The sequence below is a fragment of the Vicugna pacos genome, chromosome 16, assembly GCF_048564905.1.
Source record: "Vicugna pacos chromosome 16, VicPac4, whole genome shotgun sequence".
NCBI classification, from domain to species: Eukaryota; Metazoa; Chordata; class Mammalia; order Artiodactyla; family Camelidae; genus Vicugna; species Vicugna pacos.
This window is the reverse complement of record NC_133002.1, coordinates 40,615,311-40,636,795: the sequence shown is the minus strand read 5'-3', so window position 1 is coordinate 40,636,795 and position 21,485 is coordinate 40,615,311. Positions and strand designations below refer to the sequence as shown.

The window sequence follows — 21,485 nt, the reverse complement described above, 5'->3', positions numbered from 1 at the left end:
TGTAAAATACTTAGGCAGCAACTCAGAGTAGCTGTTTTCTCATCACAGTTGCTGTTCAAAAGAGCTGTACCGATATGTGAAGATGGCTGTTTCATTATGTCTTCCCCAGCATTTATTTTTATTGCTTTTTTAAAAATTGCTTGCTGATTTAGTAATGAGCATGGTATCACATTTTTATGTCTCGATTATTATGTGGTTTGCCATATTCTCATATACTTACCAATCCCCATGCTTCCTAGCTTTTATTTTTCTTTCAAACACCCTGTTTGTATCCTTTGCCCACTTAGCATTGGGAAATCTCAGTACTTATCAAATTTATGAGCATTTGGTTAACAAACTCCTTCATGATTTCTCTTGAAAAATTTTTATCAGGCTTGTTGTTTCCAGCATGAAGATATTTGAGGTTTTGTGTAGACAAATCTATACAGTACTCAAAGCTGATGACGTTTTCAAACTGGATGACCTTCTGACTGGGCTATTCCAGAGAAGACCCCTGAACCAGGAGGGAAAAGGGTGGGAGAAGCTGGGTTAGAATCTCAGAAACAAGACTTCCCAAGATTTCCATGACAGCAGAGGTGGCATGGAGGTCATTTTCAACATTTCAGAAAATTTGAAGTGATCACACATTCCCATCTACCTGTCTCAAGTGAGTTAAAATTCAATATCTCACTAAACATTTATGCTGTTGTATGGCAGGTATAGGTAGACCCGATTAGTAAACAGAAAAACAGGTTATTTTCTAATGAGTTACAGTTCTTGGTGGACAAAAACCTCTGAAAGTCTCAGTGTAGGATAAAATCCCAAAAATCTATCCTCAGTTTCCTTGGCAGGTATTTGAGAAACTACTACATGTCCATCATTGTGATAACCATGTTGCACCAGCCCTTAAAAAAACTCACTTAAATTCAGGTAATTAGGTGTAGTATAAATATACTTATCTATCCCCTCATGTTTCTACTTTAAATCACCTTTGTACGTAATTCTTTGAATTTAATGGTTCTTAGGGCTAGATGTGCTACCCAGGAAAAACTATGTGTGTGCTCTTATTTGGATTCTCTTAACTGGTGAGAAACCAAAGTTACTTGTAAAATAAAGTCACACCTGAGGTATGGATGGATGCGTATATATATCTTATGAGCTTGAGAAGTAGATGCTGAGGACTAATGCATTTTGAAATGTTTATGGTGCCCAGTAAAGCAGTAGTTTTTGTCTTCGTGACAGATAATGATTCTTTCTCCATTAGTAACGGTAAGAGCGCAGTTTCCTGAGAAGGAAGTATCTGATTACTGTAAGTCTGGATAATCTTTCTGAGGACTTAGAATCTGTGTAGTTGACATGTGTTGTACTTGTAAATTTACTGCTTTTTTTCTCTGCATTTTGCAGACACATCAATCATACAGTTGGCATAATGCATAGGTCATAATGCTATAATCCATAATTTCACTTTTTTGTCAACTTTTCCTCATAGGATTTCTAAGACAACATTGAATTTTTGGTACCCTCAGGGTGAAAGACAGTTACCTCTAAGAAACCTACTTTCTGTGAAATTCGTTGTGTGCATTTTTTAAAACAAGATGCAAGTATGTAGAATAGTAGGAAATAGCCAAGCAGTTAGCCTCTGTCACTGATGTTGAAGGTACTAGATCAGTGATTGGAAAGGAGTGGAAATAGCTTGCCCATTTTACAATCATTTAGGGGACTATTTCAAATAACTCTTTTTCTTCTTGCTGAAATTCCCTGAATAGCAAATTAGATTTGCCAGGGCAGAAAAATGTTGAAGAAACACTGTACTAAGTTAGTATAGGAGAGGAATTGCTTCACTGAAGCTTAAAAGTAATTTTTCCATAAGCCCCTTAAAAAGGGGGGAAAAGAAAAGCACGTTAGAAGGTTGTTACTTTTCTCTGTCTCTGAATAGAAATGTTCCCAAACCTGGAAAGAAGTCTATCTTAATTTTTAAATTTCTTAGGAAGGAGCACAAAAATTTTTCTGTGCTCTTTTCCCAACTCTAGGAATGCTTGAAATAGATTCTCCCTTATGTCTCGCAAACTAGGTTCCTCATTTGTGGCTCACCCATTTCAATTATGCTGTCTTGCATTTCAATCTGTCCTTGTTTCAGAGCTTCGTTTTCTGACTCTTGGCTATTACTTATGTTTATCTCTAATTCGAAAGGTGGCTTACTTTTATGCTTGTAGAAAATTGTCAGTTTTCTTCTAGTTGAAGTCCAAGTGCAGTTTGATTTGGAGTGTTGAGGTCTGTCCCATCCATGCCTGGCTCTAGTCCTGCTGTCTGTTTTATTGGGTTCCTCGCCAGGTTGTAGCACCAGATGAATCCCTTTCTCCTTTCCTTGTCCTCCCCCTCCCGTAGTACTGTCCAAGTTGGTTAGACCCCATGATTTTAGCCTGAAACTCACCTTTTTTTTTAATTTAGGTAAGTCATATTCTAACTTCTGATGTGCAAAAGATCAATTTCCCTCTCCTGCACAAAGAAGGCTTTTAATTTTGTAAATATTTTAATTTTCCATTAATAAGCAGTCTGTTAGATACACACTAAACCTGTTCCTTTAACATGTCTTTAAGCCTAAACTTTTTATTGTATTTTTAATACTTTTCTTAAATGCAAAAAACGAAGACATTGAACTTTCCTTATTAAAATGCAAAGCCTAGTGTCTTCTAGCTTTTTGAAGAGCTTTTTGTCCATTATATAATCTGTAAAGTAGCCAAGAGTTCCTCAGAAGCAGGACATCATTTAGATTTAAAACAATTATGGCTTGTGTGTAAAATAACGATGTGGCATAACCATTCATGGGGTGGCAACCACAGTTTTACTTTTGTGGCAGAACTCGTGGATACCTCCAACATTTCATTTGCCATAAAGACTGTACCAAGGTACCCTGGAACAAAAAAGGTTTAGTCATTTTTGTTCTACTAAGCAGATTCTTGTATGACTAGAAAGCCAAATGACACAATTATGAGCATAGACCTTTTATTTTTTCCAAGGTGTTTGACAGTGTAAACATACATAAAATACATATTAAAGTTTAGATGCTTTATATTTTATGCAGTAAGTTGAAGCCTTAAAAAGAAAACATTTCATTTAAAAAAAAAACTCATTCGTTTTACTTCATTAAGACAGTAGAATAGCAGCAAGTACCAAGACATTGTGCACTTCTTTTATTTAAGACAAGTTACTTCATTTACATCAGTGTCAGAAATATAAGACTGGCTTTCTTGAATACTTAATATAGCTTGAGTCACTGGTTAGATAGGGGCGTATTTTCCCAACTATACATCAGGAAGGAGTTCTTTCATTAGTTTCAGAAAATGCGGACCCTCAGACAGCCAGCATGACCACAGCATTGAGCATTAAGACAAATGAAGCATTTACTTTCCAAGAACTTGCCACAGAAGAAGGTAAGCGAGTCTTTACATTTGTGGTTGTCTCTTCCCTCCGTAAGTTAAGGGTTGTGCTTTGTTGAGGCATTTCAGAGAAATTGTTTGGCATGCCACTAGTAATACTTAGGGTCATGGGTGTTGGGGATGATTTTGTTGAGCTAGTGAGGCTTGTGTTTGTAACCATTCCATCTTGGAGATGAATAGTTAAAGTTGCAGCTGCTGCTTCATGTGAATTAATCATTTCTGTGGATGTATCTTCTGGATAGGGCACAAAAGCCTTGTCGGTGCTAGTAAAGGTGGTGTCTTTGCTTAGAGTGGCACCAAGCGTTGTTTCCTTTGTTCGGTATTGTTTGGGTATTTTGGTCACTTTGGATTGAGTTACCATACTCAGAGAGTTAATGGTGTCCACTGTCTGCATCCCACTTAGAGTGAACAAGCTTGAGGTAAATCCAGAAGGTGTAGGGTATATGTTATGTTCCTTCAAAGATGATATTTGGCTAGAACAGGGAGTCCCTATCACATGGGCTTTTGTTTCCATCATCCATTTAAGTAAGTAAGTAATATTTTGTTTGTGGTCACATGACCACCTGTTATTGTAAAGGGTTATCTCTTGCAACTGAAAGAGTTGGTCAAAAGCTTGATCTGGAATGAATGTGAACTTATTGTTGTGCAGGTAAAGATGTGTGAGATATGTCAGATTTATTAATGTTCCTGGAAGGATTTGTGTCAAGGAATTGTTAGACAAGTCCACGATATGTAGTTTGGAGGGCATGTTGGTTGGAACTGTCCAGAGTTTGTTACTACTGAGGTTGAGAACCTCAAGACTTCTTAGTGTATTTTTAATGAGGACAACCTTTTCCAGCATATTCTTAGAAACATCCAGATATTTAAGGTTCCACTGATAAGCAGTATCAGATTTTTCAAGCAGTTTAATGTTGTTGTTAGCAGCAGACATGTTCCAGAGGGACCGAGGTAATTGAGCAGGCAGGCTTTCTAGCCTGTTGTTTGAAATGTCCAGGGTCCTCAGATTGGTATACTGGGTTAACTGGTTATGCAGATCAGTAAAATGGTTATAAGACAGATTTAAGTGGATAATATTCTCTTGCAGTCCAGATGGTAATATAGTCAAGTTTCTACCTGAACAGTCCACATGCCTGTGCCTCTCGGTGCATATACATTGGAGAGGACAAATGCATAAAATACCAGGTGTGAGAAACAGAAGGATGAACAGGCTGGGAGACATTTTCAATATCTGATATTCCATCAAAGCCTGGAAACAAACAGATACACCCTTCTTTTAATATGCAAATACAATTAGGCATCTGCATGGGTCAGTTAGCATTAGGCAAAATTTTCAATAAACCTCGTTGTTGTTGAGTCCTTTTATAATTGTTCCAGTGATTAAACTAACAAAGCTCCCCTTCATTTATAGTCCAAATGCCTAATCCTTCAATTGAGGCTATGTGGTAGAGAGACTCTCTCTCCCTACTCTCTCCTGCATTTTCTCCTTTTTTTCTCCTTTCTTTTGCCATAGTCTTTCTTATTTATCTTCCCAGAGCCTTGATATTATAAAATGACATTCTCAGCAAATAAAGAGTCAGAATCTTAAGCTATTACTATTTTTTGTAATTTTTTTTCTTACTCAGATGGGGAAAAATGGCTGTCGTGTCTGGTTTTTTTTTTTTTTTTTTTTTTAAGATCTCTGCGGTAATGAAATAGTCAATGTGTGTGTAGGATGAGATTTTATTTAGATATTCAAACAATACTTTGAAATTCATCTTTGTCTTTTTAGGATAAATATATCCTTGCAAAACATTTTAAGGCACTTGAAAAATCAGATCAACACCGTACCTTTAAAACTCACATTTTATAAAGTGATTTCTTTTCTGTATATTTCAGTGCCGATTCTAAAGGAAAACAATATGTATATTTACAAAGTGAATGCATATTAAAAAGAAATCCCTCAACTGACACTGCAGCAAATTTCTGGTGCATGCACTTGCTATTGAATATATATTCATTCCTAATGTTGACTTTCTCTTATAAAAAGGAAAAAGACAAAAATTCTGAAGTCGATTTTTTACTGATTTAAATGACAGCTTACCATAGTGTCGTCTTCAACATCAGCATCTCATTTTCTCCGGGAAACTTAAGCTTAAAGGTCGCCTCGTTCTGGAAAGTGGGAACCGCTTCTGGCTGTGGGCTGTGCTTGCCTGCTCAGCTGCATTGTGTTGCTGTGAGCCGAAGCTCTGCAACCACCTGATCAGCACCACATAGGAGGACTGCAGAGCTGTCATTGGTGCTGACTCAAATTTATTGCAAGAGGTGCACACGCAACAAAATGGACCAAAAAACATTTTTTTTTTAATTTACAGCATTGAGTACCCATATATCTCAGATTTGCTGTAGAATGGAGAACCTTCTGCACATTAGACCTGGCCCCTACTCGTTTCTCTGTATTTGCCTGGGCTTAAGTTCCACATTTTAACATTTGCCTCATGAAGAATTTTTGGTTCTTCTTAATGCTTCTGCTCTTCATTCATTTTATAGGTTGACAAATGTTGAAAATGAATTTGGCCTTCCTTGTGGATGGTTTTCTAAGATACTAGTTTAACTATTTTTAACTCTGCCTTTTCATGTTTTTTTTCCCTAAAATTGTACCATTGTCGTGTCACTTTTAAAAATAACATAATACAGTCTGTTTGATTTTTATATACCTCCCCCCAACATAGTGATTATTATGTAAAATCAGCTTTTCAAATTTATCAACCACTTAACTGTTCATCTTTTGGGGAAGCACTAAAGTACTTAAATATGATTATTTTTGTCTTTATCTTTATGATACAAAGGATTATTTGACCCAGGCTACATACAAACAAGGCTACATTTTTTTAATGAGCATCTTATGTTTTTAATTATCAGTTCATGTGGTAATGTACATATGTTTTATGTCTTTTGGTTTAAAGATTTTTTTCTTAATGGAGTTATTTTGGTGAGTGGATATAAATATTGTTTCTCTAGAGACATCTTTGGTACTATATGACCATTTATTTGATTTAATGTTAAAAAAACAGCATGAATTTTCACATTTTATTTTACTGAGGAAACAACTTACAGTTTTTAAATTACATGAAATAATGTAAAAGGAAAACTTTCATTATGAGCTTTATAAAATACGACCAGATTTATGATAGTTTCTGCTCCACTTTTTAGTGGACTGATTGTGTAAATACTCTGTTAAAACTCGAATCTAATTTCTAGAATAACCAATTTACCTTAGAAAACAAAGTCATGGCATTTTATTTATCAGATTGTTACCATTTAAAAACCAGCAATTATTAGCACATTACATGTAAAGAAAATCTGTTTATGCCTAGGTACTAAATCTTTGTTTTCCTCTAAATTACATTTGCCATTATTTTACTCCTAATTTTACTCTAAGTAGAATTTGTTGTATTAAAAAATTGAAGTTTATTTTCTTAGAAAATAAACTATACTCTAGGAGTCATCTTTTTTATGAGATTAATGTTCCTCGAAAAGTACCTACATTTTAGAAGTCTGCAGTGTTAGAAATTTATTATTGATTAGGTACTTTATTCCCACTTTACTTTGAGGGTTCGGCCTTGGACTCTTTAATAAGATTCTTTCTATGGATTTCAGAAACCAGTCATCAGTCTTAGCGCTTAAAAATAATGTGTTAAAAATACTACGTTCAGCAATATTGTTGTGGAAATAAGGAATGATTGTTTTGACATTTACGTTTCTTCTATTTCAGCTTCGGTATGTTTTATGCTTCAGGGGATGTGACTGAGGATCAGTTTAGCAAACAGATCTCTCCTTTTAATTTTTGGAAGTTTCATTACTTCCATGTGGAAGTAGAGTTACCCAGTTCCATTATACTTACTGGTATTTTTGTTTGAAAGAAAGAACATGTTATTTCATTATGAATTTGGCTGCATCAGGATCAGATTTTGCAGCATATAATAGAAAATTTCAAAATAATAGTAGTGGCAATGTTTCCTATTTCAAGTTTGGGGACATACCAAATTGCTTCTATTATTCAAAGATTATTATAAAATTCTCCAAAAGAAAAAGGTTGAGGGTGTTGTCTACAGCCATACCACCCTAAATGAACCAGATTTATCGTCTAATCTCAGAAAGTGGGGTCGGGCCTAGTTAGTACTTAGATGGGAGAAAAAGGTGACTACATTTTAACATACTTGAATTGTAACCATCTGTCCTTATGATTTAAGAAATTCTTGTGAAATAAAATAATAGTATATTACTGTAACTCAAAAGAAGAATTTTTATAGGCTTAAGTGTTTGTTACAACTTATTTTAGATGTTATTCAGACACATTACATCTTAGGTAAGTCTGTGAAGTAAGTAATTACAGCTGTTTAGGCAACTATTATATTCTAGACTAAGCAGTAAATTAATTTACATATTCTTTGGTGAAACATACTGTCCTAGGATATATTACTCCAACATTGTGAAAGGTATAACAAATTACCAGAGAACAACTATCCCATGTTAATCAACAGTTTGGAAATCCAATCAGTTTATCTTTGTTACTTAAGTGTATAAAATTTGTTGTGCTTATTTGAGAATAGAAGCATTATATTCTCTATTTTTGGTAATATATAGTTGGCTGTTCAGACTGAATTTACTGCTGAAAACAGCAGAGAGTACTGAATAAAAGAATTTGGAAAGCATGGGAAAACTGACAAGATAGAAATTATCAGGTCAAAATTCAAATGAATCATTCCCTTCTCCCACTTCACTACCTTTTTTTCCACCCCCATGCCACTGGATTGTTGCCAAAACTCAGTCATTTGTTCCTTAGAATGTCTCTCATCTGGATTTATCTGTTTGCTTCCTTGTGAAGATTTAATTTGTTCTTCTATCCGCCATATTTCCTATAAATGGTTTCTAACAGCATTAACATAATTGCTTATTTGTATCATCCTACAGTAGTTTCAAAATAATACCAGTATTGCTACAGATAATCAGATTACAGACTACTGAATAAAATTTAAGATTTCTTTGCAGCTCTATTTGTTCTTAGAATATATTTTACTAAGGATGTATAGTCAATTCTGTATTCTAATGAAACTGCAAGTAATTGTTTTCTCTATTTTTAATATCACCAACTTTACATAAAGTTAGCTTTATTTATTTTAGTTACTTACTAGTTTTTAGGGACAGCTTAAGTCCAAACTGTATAACAAGGTATCTTCTGGGAAATCTTGCTTCTTTGTCCCCTCCAGTCTGTTCCTTTCCTCTTCTTATTGGTGACCATTTTTATTAGCTTTTGGTTGTATCTTAACAGTCTTTATTTTTGAAAACAAACAAAAATATGTATGTGTAAATCATATGTTCCTGTCCATCCCTTCTTATATAAAAGGTTACATACTAAATAGACTGCTACACATCTTATTCTTTTATTCTTAATAATATGTCTTGAAAGTCACTCCATGTCAGTATATAGGGATCTTTCACATTCATTTCATGATGCATAGTACTCCATTTGGAAGTATACCATGGTTTATTTAATCAGTGTCCTGTTGATAGGCGTCTAGGTTGTTTCCAGACTTTTGCTGTTACAGATAATGCCACAGTGAATACTCTTGTGTCTAAGTAATTGTATATTTTGTCCAATGACTCTTGGAAAAAGTTCCTGTAAGTTGGATTGCTGAGTAAAAAGGTAGGTGCATTTGGAATTTTTCTGGATATTACCAAATTTCTCTCTATAGGTTGCACTGTTTTGCAGTCCTACCAGCAATATATCAGGATGTCTAGTTCTGTGAAGCCTCACTGTAGGCTTTGTTGCTATACTTTTGGATTTATACCCATCTGATAGGGATTGGTATTCCAGTGTAATTTAAAGTGTATCTTTCTTATTATGAGAAAAGTTACATACTTTTATATGTTTTTAAGGAATATTTGAATTTTCTCTTCTGTGACGGTCTTTTATATGTTCTTCGTATTTGTTGTGTTGTATCCCCCCATCCATGTTTAGGTTTTTTTAATTTCAAATATATAAGCCCTTTGTCTTAATTTAAGTTGTACATTTTTCCTCTAGTTTGCCTTTTGTCTTTAGACAAAGGTGTTTTTTTTTTTAACATTTAAAAAGTTTACCTGATTGGATTTTCCTTTTTTTAAAAAAAAATTGCTTCTGGATTACAAAAGAATTCACTTATCTTTTTTCTATTATTTGTATAATTTCATATTTTATATTTAGGTCTCTGATCTATTTGGTGTTTATTCTTTTGTACTATAAAGTATGGATCCAATTTTATCTTTTTCCAAATATCTATCAGTTGTCCCTGTACTTTTCTGCTGATTTGGGATTTTAGTTTATTTCTGGACTTTTCATTCTGTTCCATTGATCTGTTTGTCTAGCCATGCGTTAGTATCACAGTGTTTTACTTATATATAGGTGCCCATATATTTTGCTGCTTTACTTTTTGTTCGGAATAACAACAATTAGAGTCACCCTCATCTGGTTCTTTGTGTTGCCCACCACCAACACCGAATGGAATATATATGTGATACATGTCTGTTGCAGTACATAAAGTAGGTGCTCTTTGGTCCTATGTTAGTGAAAAGAATGCTGAACCAAGAGTCAGGGAACAAACTTGGCTTTCCGAACCACTCCTAAGCAAGTCATTTACTCTCTCTGGGCCTGTTTTCTCAGCAGTTAACAAATAAAACAAGTTGAACTAGATGGTCTTGAGTGTTGTTTCTGAATCTGGTTAATACTTATCTGGTAAAAGCACCGCTGGTATGTAGTCCAGTCTACTTTTCATTCCCCTGTGCCTTGTTCTTTTGCCATATTCTGAAAAATACTTGGTCTTCTGAATCCTGCTTCCTTAATCTTTTCTGTAGGTTTTTCTTTGTTCCAGCATTTTCTTTTCTCCTATGTTTCTTTGATTAGCTTGCATTTCTTTCTGCTGATTAGGCAAGGATTGCCACTGTTTGGCTGTTCAGCTCCCACTGATCTCAGTGAGGAAAAATTACATGAAGTAAATAGGAATTATTTTCCCCCTGACAGAGAATTTCTTAAAAACAAAAACCAGCTGTTGACAGTAGCCTGTTCTTCTGTGGCACAAAGAACAGAAGGCAGAAAACTGCCTGTGTAGTGTTTGAAGAAATCAGACAAGACTATGACCAGGTCACAGCTCCTTATTTATCTATGAGGATTGGTATTTCCCTGTATTTCCTAATAATCCTCCTTCAAGAGGTCAAGAAAGAAAGTGATGGAAAAGAGGAGTGAAAGTGTGAAAAGAGCCTGCTAGGTAACAATCTTACATGTGGAAAATAGAAAAGTTACGATTGAAGGCATGTCTAAGTCTTGACCAAATATAAAAACTTTTTATCTTACTTATCCTAATTACAATACTTAAAATTAAAAAAAATAGGAAATTCTTAAATTACTAATTGTTGTTGGATAAATTAACCTTAAAAGTGCTAAATTTGAAAAACATGAAAGAAACATTTTAATGTGGAAGACAGAAGAAAACCAACATAGTTTGAGAAACATCATGCTTATTCAGGAAAAATAAGCTCAAGGAAGATAAGTTTTAATAGTCAGTAAGGGATTTCTTTAAAGATTTAAAGAGAAACATTAGATATAAAAATTTTAATGTCCAAAAGTCTGCTAGTTTTTATTAAGATGGAGCTTTGTTAGTTTCTTGAATACCAGTGCTGAAGATAAATACTGAATTTTATTCTGACAAAACCAAAACTGTGAGAGGTTCTCCAAGGATAAGTTACCACTAAGGCCACCATGTTTCATTCTAAGGGACTGTTTCCCCCAGGAGTTTCGGAAGGGGTAAGGAGGGCAAAGAAGTCCTTCTGTAGGCACAGGCTGGCATCTCCACCCGTGTGAGCCAATGAGCTCTCTCCACGTTAACTTTGTCAATGATTGGGTCCACCCCTGCTCTGATTACTTAGATTTATCATTTGTCAGGTAATGAATAAAAGATGAAATTCTGCATAAGAACGGTGGTTTAAGAGTTTTTACATATGAGAAAGCATGAGTTTAGTGAGAGTTGAGAGCCATCTGTATGTTGATATAATCTGTTTTTTTCTGAAAAAGTCATCAAAAGTTGGAATGAAGCCATACAGGTGTATTTTTTTTAAACCTTTCATAAGATTTCATTTTGTTTGGGAGCTTGAGACATATAGAAAAGAAACTTTTTAAAGAGGCTAGTTTTAAAATTTGTGCTCCTCCAACAAGATAGGAAAATGTCTGCATTTTATGGTGCATGGTCATATTTTTTTCAGAGTAAATGTCTCCAACCCCCTCAATTTGTTGTTTTAATATGTTTGTTTTACCCTAATTGTTTCCAGTGAAAGCTGAAAGGAAATTTCTCTGTTCTCAAACAGGCATTTTAACCTCTCACCCCCACAAACTTGGAATATTTAATATCTGAGATATTAATTTAAAACTTAAGAGTTTTGTTTAGAACTTGAAGTGTGTATTTAAATTCTCACCTCCCCCCTCAAACTTTGAAGTGGAAAAATAAAATTTTATTTATTCACAGCTTTTCAGGGAAAAAAATCTTTTGGGTAATAATAAGTATATGTAGATTGCTTATTTCCAAAATGGTTTAGTTATTGATATACATACCATATTGATATACATACCATCCACATATGTAAAATGTACTATACTTAAAAGTTAGGTCCTATAGCCAGTCAATAGATCACTGTTACATAATTTTTAAAAATTCTACTTATGCATATGGGCTTTGAGCAGATTTCAGGTAGTTCCTGAATAAAAATCAAAATTGGCTACCAGGTGCCATTTAATATAGTTCATCACATGAAGAAAAACAAAAGATAAAGTCCTTGGAGAAGAATGGAAAATCAGCTGAAAAGAAAGTTGTAATATTTATAACAGTTCTGCAGATGGAGGTGGCAGGGATTCATTGAGATCCTGATCAGAGTCAGGAGGAGTAGGAAACTCCTGACACTGGATCTCATTGTTGGAATCTTCCTGGTTTTTCACAAAATCTGCTGATGGCAGGGGCAAGTTAAGTGATTCAGGGGGAGGTGGAAATGACTGTTTGACCTCAGAATTATGATCTTCACAGACTTGATCGAGACAGTCCAGAGGTGGTGGGAAATTGGTGGAATCACTTGGAAGAGGAGATACAGTTGTCATTGTGAGATTGTCAGATTTGTTACTCTCCTGTCCTTCCAAATCAGGAAGGGGAGGAGGCGGTGGAGGCAGATCTACATCATCTGAAGAAGAAACTGCAGTGCCATCTGTTGATCCATCAGCACTATCCTCTGATGTACCATTTGCTTGATCTTTTATTTTCTCTGTTTTGGGGTTTTTGGAATCGTCAATGTTCTCACTTGATTCAAACAACTTAATTTCTAAATCATCTGCTAAAAGCGTGCTTTTGCTTGGTTTCCAGGCCATAAGTGAAATAATTGATGTACGTTTTGTAGATACTTCATTTTCTCTGATGTCACCCAAACACACATCAGGGGTTTCACCATCAGCAAATGGAGACCTACCTGCCCAATTTTGGTCGTTTGACACTGGTTTTCGCAAGCATTTCCATAATACAATCATGATTATAGCTACCAACATAGAAGTCATAATTACACCAATTAATATGGCAGCTATTGAATTAGAATTGGTACTCTTTGGGGTAATTTTGTTACTGATAGTTTCTAGGATGAATCCTGGTGTACTTCTGATAGCTCGTTTTGGTTTTGTGGCTAGATTATGAGCAGTCGTTGGTGTTAATTTTCTAGAAGTGTGCATAGATGATGGTTGTTGAGGGGGAGTATAGTCAAATGGTGGTGGTTGTCTGGTAGAAGTATGGTCAGATGATGACAGTTGTCTGGCAGAGGTGAACACAGGTATGGCTGTTCCTGGGAAGGAGGTGTTGGCCGTTGGTATTGGTTTTCTGGTGACATTATGGGCAAGCAGTTGTCCAGCAGAAGTGGATGCTGCTGGTTTCTCAGAAGAGGCATAGGCAGCTGGCGTTGGTTGTCCAGCAGCAGCTTTAGCAGTTGATACTGGTTGTCCAGAGGAAAGGTTGCTGAATTGCGTTCGTTGACCCAAAGGATTCTGTGTTGTACCTTGAGAATTAGTGGAGACATATGGCATTGATGATCTAAATAAAGTAGACAGTTGTTCCTTCTCTGTTGTAATCGCCTCTGTCTCCGAGAAAAATACATTGTTCAGGTGTCCACAAAACAAAATTAAGATGAAATATTTGGCATCCATTTCAGAATGTTTCCTCTTTACCAGTGGTTTTATAATAATAAAAAAAAGAAAGACAATAAGGTATCATTTAGTGTTTAGCATAAAGGAGGTAGTTACTTGATAAGTATATATCATTCCTACTTTAGTTAGGCTTGATCTACTGTAGGCTAATGTGAGCAACTTTTAAATATACTCTAACTTACTATGTAACATTTGGACCACATAGGCAATGATCTCTCTTAATTCTTTCATAAGGTCAGTACTTGGCCCTGCTGCCCTTGTAGCTTTATTACATTACAGGTCTTCATCTCACAGCCGTGCTTCTCAAATGCATAGGCTCTGTATGCTGGTACCTCATGTGCTCTACTTTACCCTCCTTCTATTGCTAGAAATACTTTGATCCTGCTGCCTTGAAGGATACCAGTAACTATCTATTACCTAATCAAGTGGTCTTTTCTTCTTCTTCTTTTTTTCCTCTCTTGATCATCTTCCTTCATGTTAATCTCACTAGCTCCTGTTTTTCTCTTGCCTTCTAAATATGGTACTTGATACGTACTCAGTCCTCACCCTTAACTACTTTTCTTAATCCTGAATCTGTGAGGTTTTAGCGCTCACCTTTACACTACAACTCCCAAACTTGTGTATCCAGCCTTAATTTCCTTAATTCTTGTTCCATTTGTATGACTTCTTGGTGGATATTTCCGTGTATATATCCCACTATTAGCAAAATTCAACATACTTAAAACATAATTTATCTTCATCTCAAAATGATTCCTTTCCCAACTCCTCTGTTTTTGTTAGTGATACTACCTTTGTGAGTTTCTCATGCACAGAGTCCATTGTATTAAGTAATCTTTGCAGCAGCAGCAGTGTCTAGAACAGTGTCTTTATATTAGGATCTCATATTTTTAAAGGATTCAGTTCAACTTATAGTCCTAGGCTCAGAATCCTGAAGTGGTCTTTGACTCTGGTTGAGTCAGTCCTATCCAGTTAGTAAATAGTCCTGCTGCTGCTTGTATTTATTTATTTATTATAAACAACATCTTTGTGTCAGGTCCTGTTCTAGTTTAGAAGATACCAAAAAAAAAATTTTTTTTTCATTTCTAGTGATAGAAGCAAACAGCAAATAAGTAAATACAATAATTTGCCAAGTTTTATCACAAAGCCATGCAGGAGATGCACAGAGGAACTAACCTAGCCTGGGAGGGCTTCACGGAAGTTTTCTCAGAGAAGTAAAACTTGAACTGAATCTTGAAAGGTTTGTAGGAATTAATTAAGCAAATGAAATGTTTCAGCCAGGGGAACAACAAATGGGCATAGGAAAAGAAGGTATGGGTATAAGTTTTGTGGGTGGAGTGTTTTGTGGGATGGGGCAGATGCTAAAACTTGAAGGGTTTTAAGTTCCAGTTGTATGTCTGCCACCTAACTACCTAGCTAACCTGAGAACTAGTCACTTAATTTCTCCTATTGTCAAATGCCTTATCTCTTAAGTGAGGACAGTTTTCAGCTCTGTGTATAATACTTGTTTTGCACATCATTAAACACAATGGTAACTAGTGTTACTCAAGGTGTTACATCCTGGAATATATGACTCAAAACTATAGTTTTTGTGTGATTTTTAGGCCAATCTGAGAGAGATTTGATGGTCTTTGCAAGGTACAATAAATGGAGAAGAGGAATTCCTTCAAGTTTTGCAAATAAATAGACTTTTCAGCATATTTGAGTAATTCTCACTGCTCATTTCTCTACCATTTGGTACACAGTGATGACAGATTATCTTATTTTAGTAGGAGAAAAGACATGTGATTTTTTTTCCTGTACAGTCTCTTCCTCTTTGTTTTCTAATACTTCAAGCCTAAATTTTAAAATATTTCTGCTTTAAACTTTCCTGCACACTGCTGATGAATTAATCTTCTTACAACCATGTATGATCAGATTACTGTTCCCTTTCCTCTAGGGTTCCCCATTGCTGTCAAGATAAAAATTCCAAACTGAGTTTTCTTCCTTCTGTCTCGAGTTTACCAGTCTAGACGCATGTCTCATGACTGAAACTTCTTATTCAGCCTCTTCCCCATCTTACATACTTCCTAAACACACACTTTTTTCCCTCTAAACAGACACTTTTAATTATACTATTTTTCACCGTCTCAGAGTGTGTTCTCTTTTTTCCAAACCCAGCCTCTTTCACCTTCTGGCTGCCTAATTTAACCTGTCCTCATCTGGCAGACCTCAGCTTAGATTTCCCTTCTGACACCAGATTCTCTGTGACTGATCACAGCTGAAAGAGCTCGGCCATTCCCTGGATCCGCCTCGTTCTTGTTGTCTTTATGGTTTCTTAGAGAATTCTTCATGTATGTTCCTCACATTTCTTTTCTCTTAAATAATTGTGTTTATTTTTTATTACTTAATTTTTCACACTTTCTTTTTATTGTCCCCACCCCCTCAAATAAGATTACAAAGAAATGTGAAGGAAAAAGGAAAAATCCTTATCTTGAACATACTATGTACTATACCATCTCAGGTGTTTTACATACTTCATTTTATTTAGCCTTTAAATGATTCTATGAAGAAGATTTACAGATAAAAGAGACAAATTCAAATACATTAAGCAATATGCCAAATGTTGTATCACTTAGTGACAGATTGGGAATTTATACCCAAGGCCATCTGATTCCAAAGCATACGTTCTTTCTTATTTTCAGCTGCCTCATGTTTTTATATTTTGATTCCTTTACAGCACAGTGCTATATGTGTTAGGAGCTCAGTAAACATTTAACCTGTATTGGACTTCTAGGTTCTTTACCATTTTGCCTTTTTACTACTTTTTAATACAATCACCAGACTGTAAATGGAGAAGATGAAATCTAAGTTACTAAATCACACTTTATATCCATTTTCCAAAAGGTTTAGTGGGGAAAAATTTGAAACTTCTGACATAAATACGGGGACTTGAATCATCGCTAGATAGTTATCATCTATGCAGTTCCTACCTACTATTCTTACTCCCCCCCACCAAAAAAGCCTCATTAGAAAGTGTTATTCTTCAGAGTTTCATTTTAGTTTTTAAAAATGTCATCCATAGCAACAGAAAATATAGGCCATGAATTGTCTTCAGCAAAAAATGTTTCTTCTTTTGTGAGTTTGCTTAATTTTTTTTAAAAAACCCACACAGTTCCTTTTTTCAGTTAGCTGAAAAAGGCATTAGAGAAGGAAAGAGCCCAAATAGGAACATAATTATAAACCCAGTTTAGTTTGTAAGATCGATTTTGATAGGTTCATAGCTTCTTTTGTTAATAGGAACATCACAGGACCTTCACTGTGTAAGATTTTCCACTTGTCATTTAAGGGTTGCAGCAGCATTAAAATCAAATTCTATTTTTTACCTATCCCACTCCTTTCTCCAACTCCTCAGTTAGCTGTCTACCCTCTTAGTGTCTGTTACATCAAAATACTAGACTTTGTCTTAGAATTCTTCTACAGCAATTCAGAATAGTCCACAAAAAAGGAACCAGATTTAAAAGAATAAATAGGGGGTATAATAATGAAGAATCTGAATTTTTTTTAGTTCAGAGACAGTGAGGCCAGTGTTATTACCAGTGCAGAAAGCTATTTAACATGTACTTTAAGTATATAAAAAACATGTGTGCCTGAAGTGCCAGTATTATTTCTGCAGGGAAAGAAGGTAGAAAGAACCATACGGGGCAGTGGAGTAAGTAAAAAGGAGGAGAAGATGTCAGATAAGATGAAATGAAAAGGGAATGCAAAGGGAGAAAAAAAAAACACAGAAGAAAAAATAAGGCAAAACTTATAGTAAGCAGCAAATACATGGAAAAGTAGAATGTAAACTGATTAGAGAAGGAAAAGAAGAAAAGTTAAAAAACTGAAGAACAAATAGTGATTATATTTAGCAAGAAGTTAGGGTAAAAGATTAAAGTGGATGCAATTAGAAGTTGGGGGAGAAGGTAGAAGTAGATGAAAGAAGGAGCCACAAAATAGTATTCTCTGTCTTTGTGGATGCGGGGAACCAGCAAAGAGGAGTGATCTTCCCAAAATGGAGGACTTAAATCACCCATCTTGTCAAAGTCTCTTATCTTTCATTTCAGGCTCTCGTATCTGCTATAAGTATCTTTAAGATTCATATTCATTCTCATTCTCTCTCTCTCTCTCTCTGTTCCTGGCACTATCCAGCAGCATACTCGTTAATTACTCTAAAGAATCTATGCACAATCTATGCAGTGTTTTTCTAGAAATCCCTTAGTCTGCTGCTCAGGCAAACTCTGAATTTGTCTACCTTTGTACAACAGTATTTTGCTCCTTATTTTAGGTTGGGACTTTGAAGATTTAAGTCTGTGATTTTGGTCCTCTGTTTTTCCTGAATATTGAAGAATTTTTAAAGAGAAGAAGAAAAATATCAGCTGTTTTAACTAGACATTTTAAAGGCAGTTATAGTGAAGCAGAAGTGCCCATGTATTAGACATGTTCTCATAGACATAATGCGTAAGTACATAAAAAGTTTAGCATTTAGTAACGCTGTTAAGTTGGATATGATAAGATGTCATTGTCTTTTAAAGGGAATCAAGGAGATTTCGAGAGCATATCCTCGACAAGGCAAGTGTAGGTAGCAGTATCAAAAGTAGCATCTGAATTTCAGTTACTTTGATGTACTGTTACAATACAGATACGGTAGATTAAAATTTAGTGGTACTGCATCTCCAACTAATAAAGTTATGAAACCAGGAAAGGAAGAAAACAGCAATTCCATATCTTGAGGAAGAGTAGAAAAGGAAATTAACTTTGAACTATGATAGGAATTATTTGATGACCATCTTTTTTTGATAATAATAGCTACCATTTACCGAGTACACACCAATGCTAGGCACTATCCCGTTTTAATGAGCAGGGTGATGTTATCATCATCTTACAAATAAAACTGAGGCACAGAGAAATAGGGTAACTTGCCAGAGTATCACAGATCTGAATAGTGCACTGACACAGAAACCAGTCAATCTTGTACCGGAGCTTTTTCCTTCTGTTACATTCATAGTAAAATTATGAAATAAGAATACAAATGAACTAATTATTATTTTGATTTCTTGCATATGTGTAAGCACATTTGACTGTCCTTTATGATTGGATTACTGAATTCTGTTGATTCTTATTTTGTAGTTGGCTTTATTCCTTTGATAACTATGTAAGTTTAAAAAGCTAAATATCTAATCTGTTCTTAAAAACAAGAATTAGTACATATATGTAAACTAAAAAAAAGTGCAGTATACTGTATATATGTATTTGCATGCAATATAATGTGTATGTGCAGTCGAACTATAATAATTCTATCTAATAAAACTGAGAAAGGAGGAAAAAAAATAATGCTTTAAGAGGGGAGGAGATGTGAACTCTCTGGGCACAGATACATAGGTAACTTTTGGAGATAGTCTTGTATAAAAGTTTGGAAAAGAACTACCAGAAAACCATTTTAGTCCTGTGACTGAAAACGGTTAAGGAAGTTTTCAATGGTTAGTCTATAAGCTGTCATATTTGAGGTGATATTTAAAGATTGGACACTGAGAGGCATCAGATTTATATTTAACAAATTCAGACTTATTCAGAATTCATAATTTCCTTCAAAGTAGAATTACATAGGAGTTAGTTGAAAAACACAAGCACTGTTAAACTCTACATTTGGGGCTGACCCTTTAAAAATACATAGATACATCTTGTCCAATAAAAGGATAAGAATCTTTATCTTTTAACTTCTGTAATAGTTACTTAGAAGAAATCCAAAGTAGACTGCTGTAAGGGAGAGTCATAAGTACTTAATGAAATATTGAAGTAGGCTGTCACCCATTATGAATTTATTATTCTGTGATATTACATATCTATGTAAATTCTTTGTCATCATTTATTTTGGAGGATATTCACTTTATAGTTGCCCAGTTTACTCACAGAATAACCATCTTTTCTCCATATTAACAACTTTCTATTCTGTGGGTGTTCCTTTCCCACACTGTTTACTAAAGGCTCAAATACGTGACAAATATATGGATGGTATAAGTATATGTACACATATTTTATCATAGCAGTTTTGTCTTAGCTTTCAAATGATGGATAATATTTTCATGTCATTATTACTTAAATTTAAACTTCTATTTGTAAAAAATAAAGCATATATAATGATAATGAGTATCTCATCCAATCACCTTTGGTTTCCTTTTTTTTTTTTTTTAATTAAGTGAAAGTGACCATTCTTATTATGGAAACTAAAGAAAATTTAAAAATGAAAATAATGTAAATCTATGGATTATGCTATATACAGGAAAATTTTATAGAAAGCAAATCAGAATTTTGAATAATCAATATTTTGGGGTTGTAAATGCAGCCATATGCCATGGATTCTAGTTTTATTTCTAAGCCTTAGAAATAAAGCTTCATCTGCCATGGCTATAGTTTATTTCTTCTGGTTACAGAACAAAGGTTAACAAACATAATGATTAAATAAACTTTAAAGGGCTTATATTAACCTAAGTGAAAATTTTTCTCCAAGGCAAACTCAACACTGAATTTTTAAAATTCCATGTGATAAAACCACAATACCTGCTATACACATCTGTAGACTGTCATACTCCAAGTCTCAAATAATAACGACATTTTGGTTTTAAAAATAAATTTTACATAAAGCAAAGATCAAACCAGATTGCCTATGTGAAAAGTTTCTTACCTCAGCTTTAACTTCTTTTGCAGAATGCTAAATTCTTGCTCTAACTGGACATTTTGGTGATTTGGCTAAGAAAGCAAAAGGAGTGGTTTAATTCAGATTATAAATGGTCCTCTAGCAAACCGAGATGGTTTCTGTAGAAAAAGAGGAAGTTTATCTGTAGTTGGTTCCGGAAGTGCAATAAGCCACAAAATGACTAAGAAATGTGCTACTTTAACAGAACTTATTTTGAAACACAGTTTGGAGCTACATGATTTGAGTACTTTTAATTAGCACTTATAGGTAAACATTTGAGACTCTCTAGTAATGTGATTGTATAGTTTAAGTATTTAAAATAGAACCTTGGAGAGAAAATTGTATGTTATAAGGAAAAACTGCCAGTTCTGTTATTACCCATAGTGAGATTTCTTTTCATAAGAGGTTAATGATGTGTCTTGTTTACTTGTATGACCTTAGGCAAGCGCTGCACTTCTGAGTCACCATTTCCTCCTATGGAGGAATATTTTTATTACTAAGTTTTGTGAGGATTAAGTAGAATAACATGTATAAATGCTTTACACACAATAGATAGCCAGTAAATGTTAATTTTGTTTCTTCATACATAATTTAGGCTAAGCCCAGGTATAAGTATAATTAATTTTTCACTAAATACTTTACCAAATGATTTTTGAGTTTTAAGTCCACAGCTCTTTGATTACTCACAAAACAGGTAATTCTCAGGTCAAAAGCAAAATGGGAATCATCTTTTAAATAAGTTAACTAAGCGAAGTATGTTTAGAGAAGAGTATGGGTCAGTCTGAATACAAACTTCTTTGGGCAAGTCACCTTCTGGCCTCTTTCCTCATCTGAAAAATGGAGATCATAATTCTTAATTTATAAGTGTATTATGGGATTAAATAAATGTAAAGTGCCTAACATGACACCTGTTATAGTGGCTACAGTAATTATTAAACCATGCCCTGCTTCCCCCCGGTCACTGCAGAGGAACACAGATTATTAAGACCTAGTTCTTAACTTCAAGGTACTTATGATTTGGTACAAAAAGAATAGATTTTTTTTTCTTTTTTAGGTGACTTCTGCTCTAAAGCAGAATATAATCAATATGGTATAATTTTTTGATTCACTGTTTTTAAATCCCTGA

At 34.6% G+C, this 21,485-nt stretch overlaps 3 protein-coding genes across 7 annotated transcripts in view; 1 reads left to right on the top strand and 2 right to left on the bottom strand.

The window, feature by feature from the left end:
- NF1 (neurofibromin 1) overlaps positions 1-21,485 on the top strand; it is a 219,296-nt gene that overhangs the window by 149,582 nt on the left and 48,229 nt on the right. The window contains exon 37 of one of the 5 annotated variants that reach the window (XM_072938965.1): positions 5,492-8,443. The exons of the other annotated variants lie outside the window; for them this stretch is intronic. Within the exon in view, the coding sequence (XP_072795066.1) occupies positions 5,492-5,501 (10 nt within the window). The 3' untranslated portion in view covers positions 5,502-8,443. Of the gene's footprint in view, positions 1-5,491; positions 8,444-21,485 lie in introns of those variants that run through there. 5 annotated transcript variants of the gene reach the window in all.
- Positions 2,969-4,662, bottom strand: OMG (oligodendrocyte myelin glycoprotein). Its single transcript, XM_006211980.4, has one exon. The coding sequence runs from the start codon at positions 4,654-4,656 to the stop codon at positions 3,331-3,333; it is 1,326 nt and encodes a 441-aa protein (XP_006212042.2). The 5' UTR covers positions 4,657-4,662; the 3' UTR covers positions 2,969-3,330.
- On the bottom strand, positions 11,148-20,461 carry EVI2B (ecotropic viral integration site 2B). Its single transcript, XM_006211979.4, has 2 exons — positions 20,348-20,461; positions 11,148-13,665 (listed from the first exon to the last, which is right to left on the bottom strand). The coding sequence occupies exon 2, from the start codon at positions 13,648-13,650 to the stop codon at positions 12,295-12,297; it is 1,356 nt and encodes a 451-aa protein (XP_006212041.1). The 5' UTR covers positions 13,651-13,665; positions 20,348-20,461; the 3' UTR covers positions 11,148-12,294.

Coding starts and splice junctions, on each gene's coding strand:
- OMG (XM_006211980.4), bottom strand. CDS start 4,656: ATGGAATATCAGATATTGAAAATGTCTCCCAGCCTGTTCATCCTTCTG.
- EVI2B (XM_006211979.4), bottom strand. CDS start 13,650: ATGGATGCCAAATATTTCATCTTAATTTTGTTTTGTGGACACCTGAAC.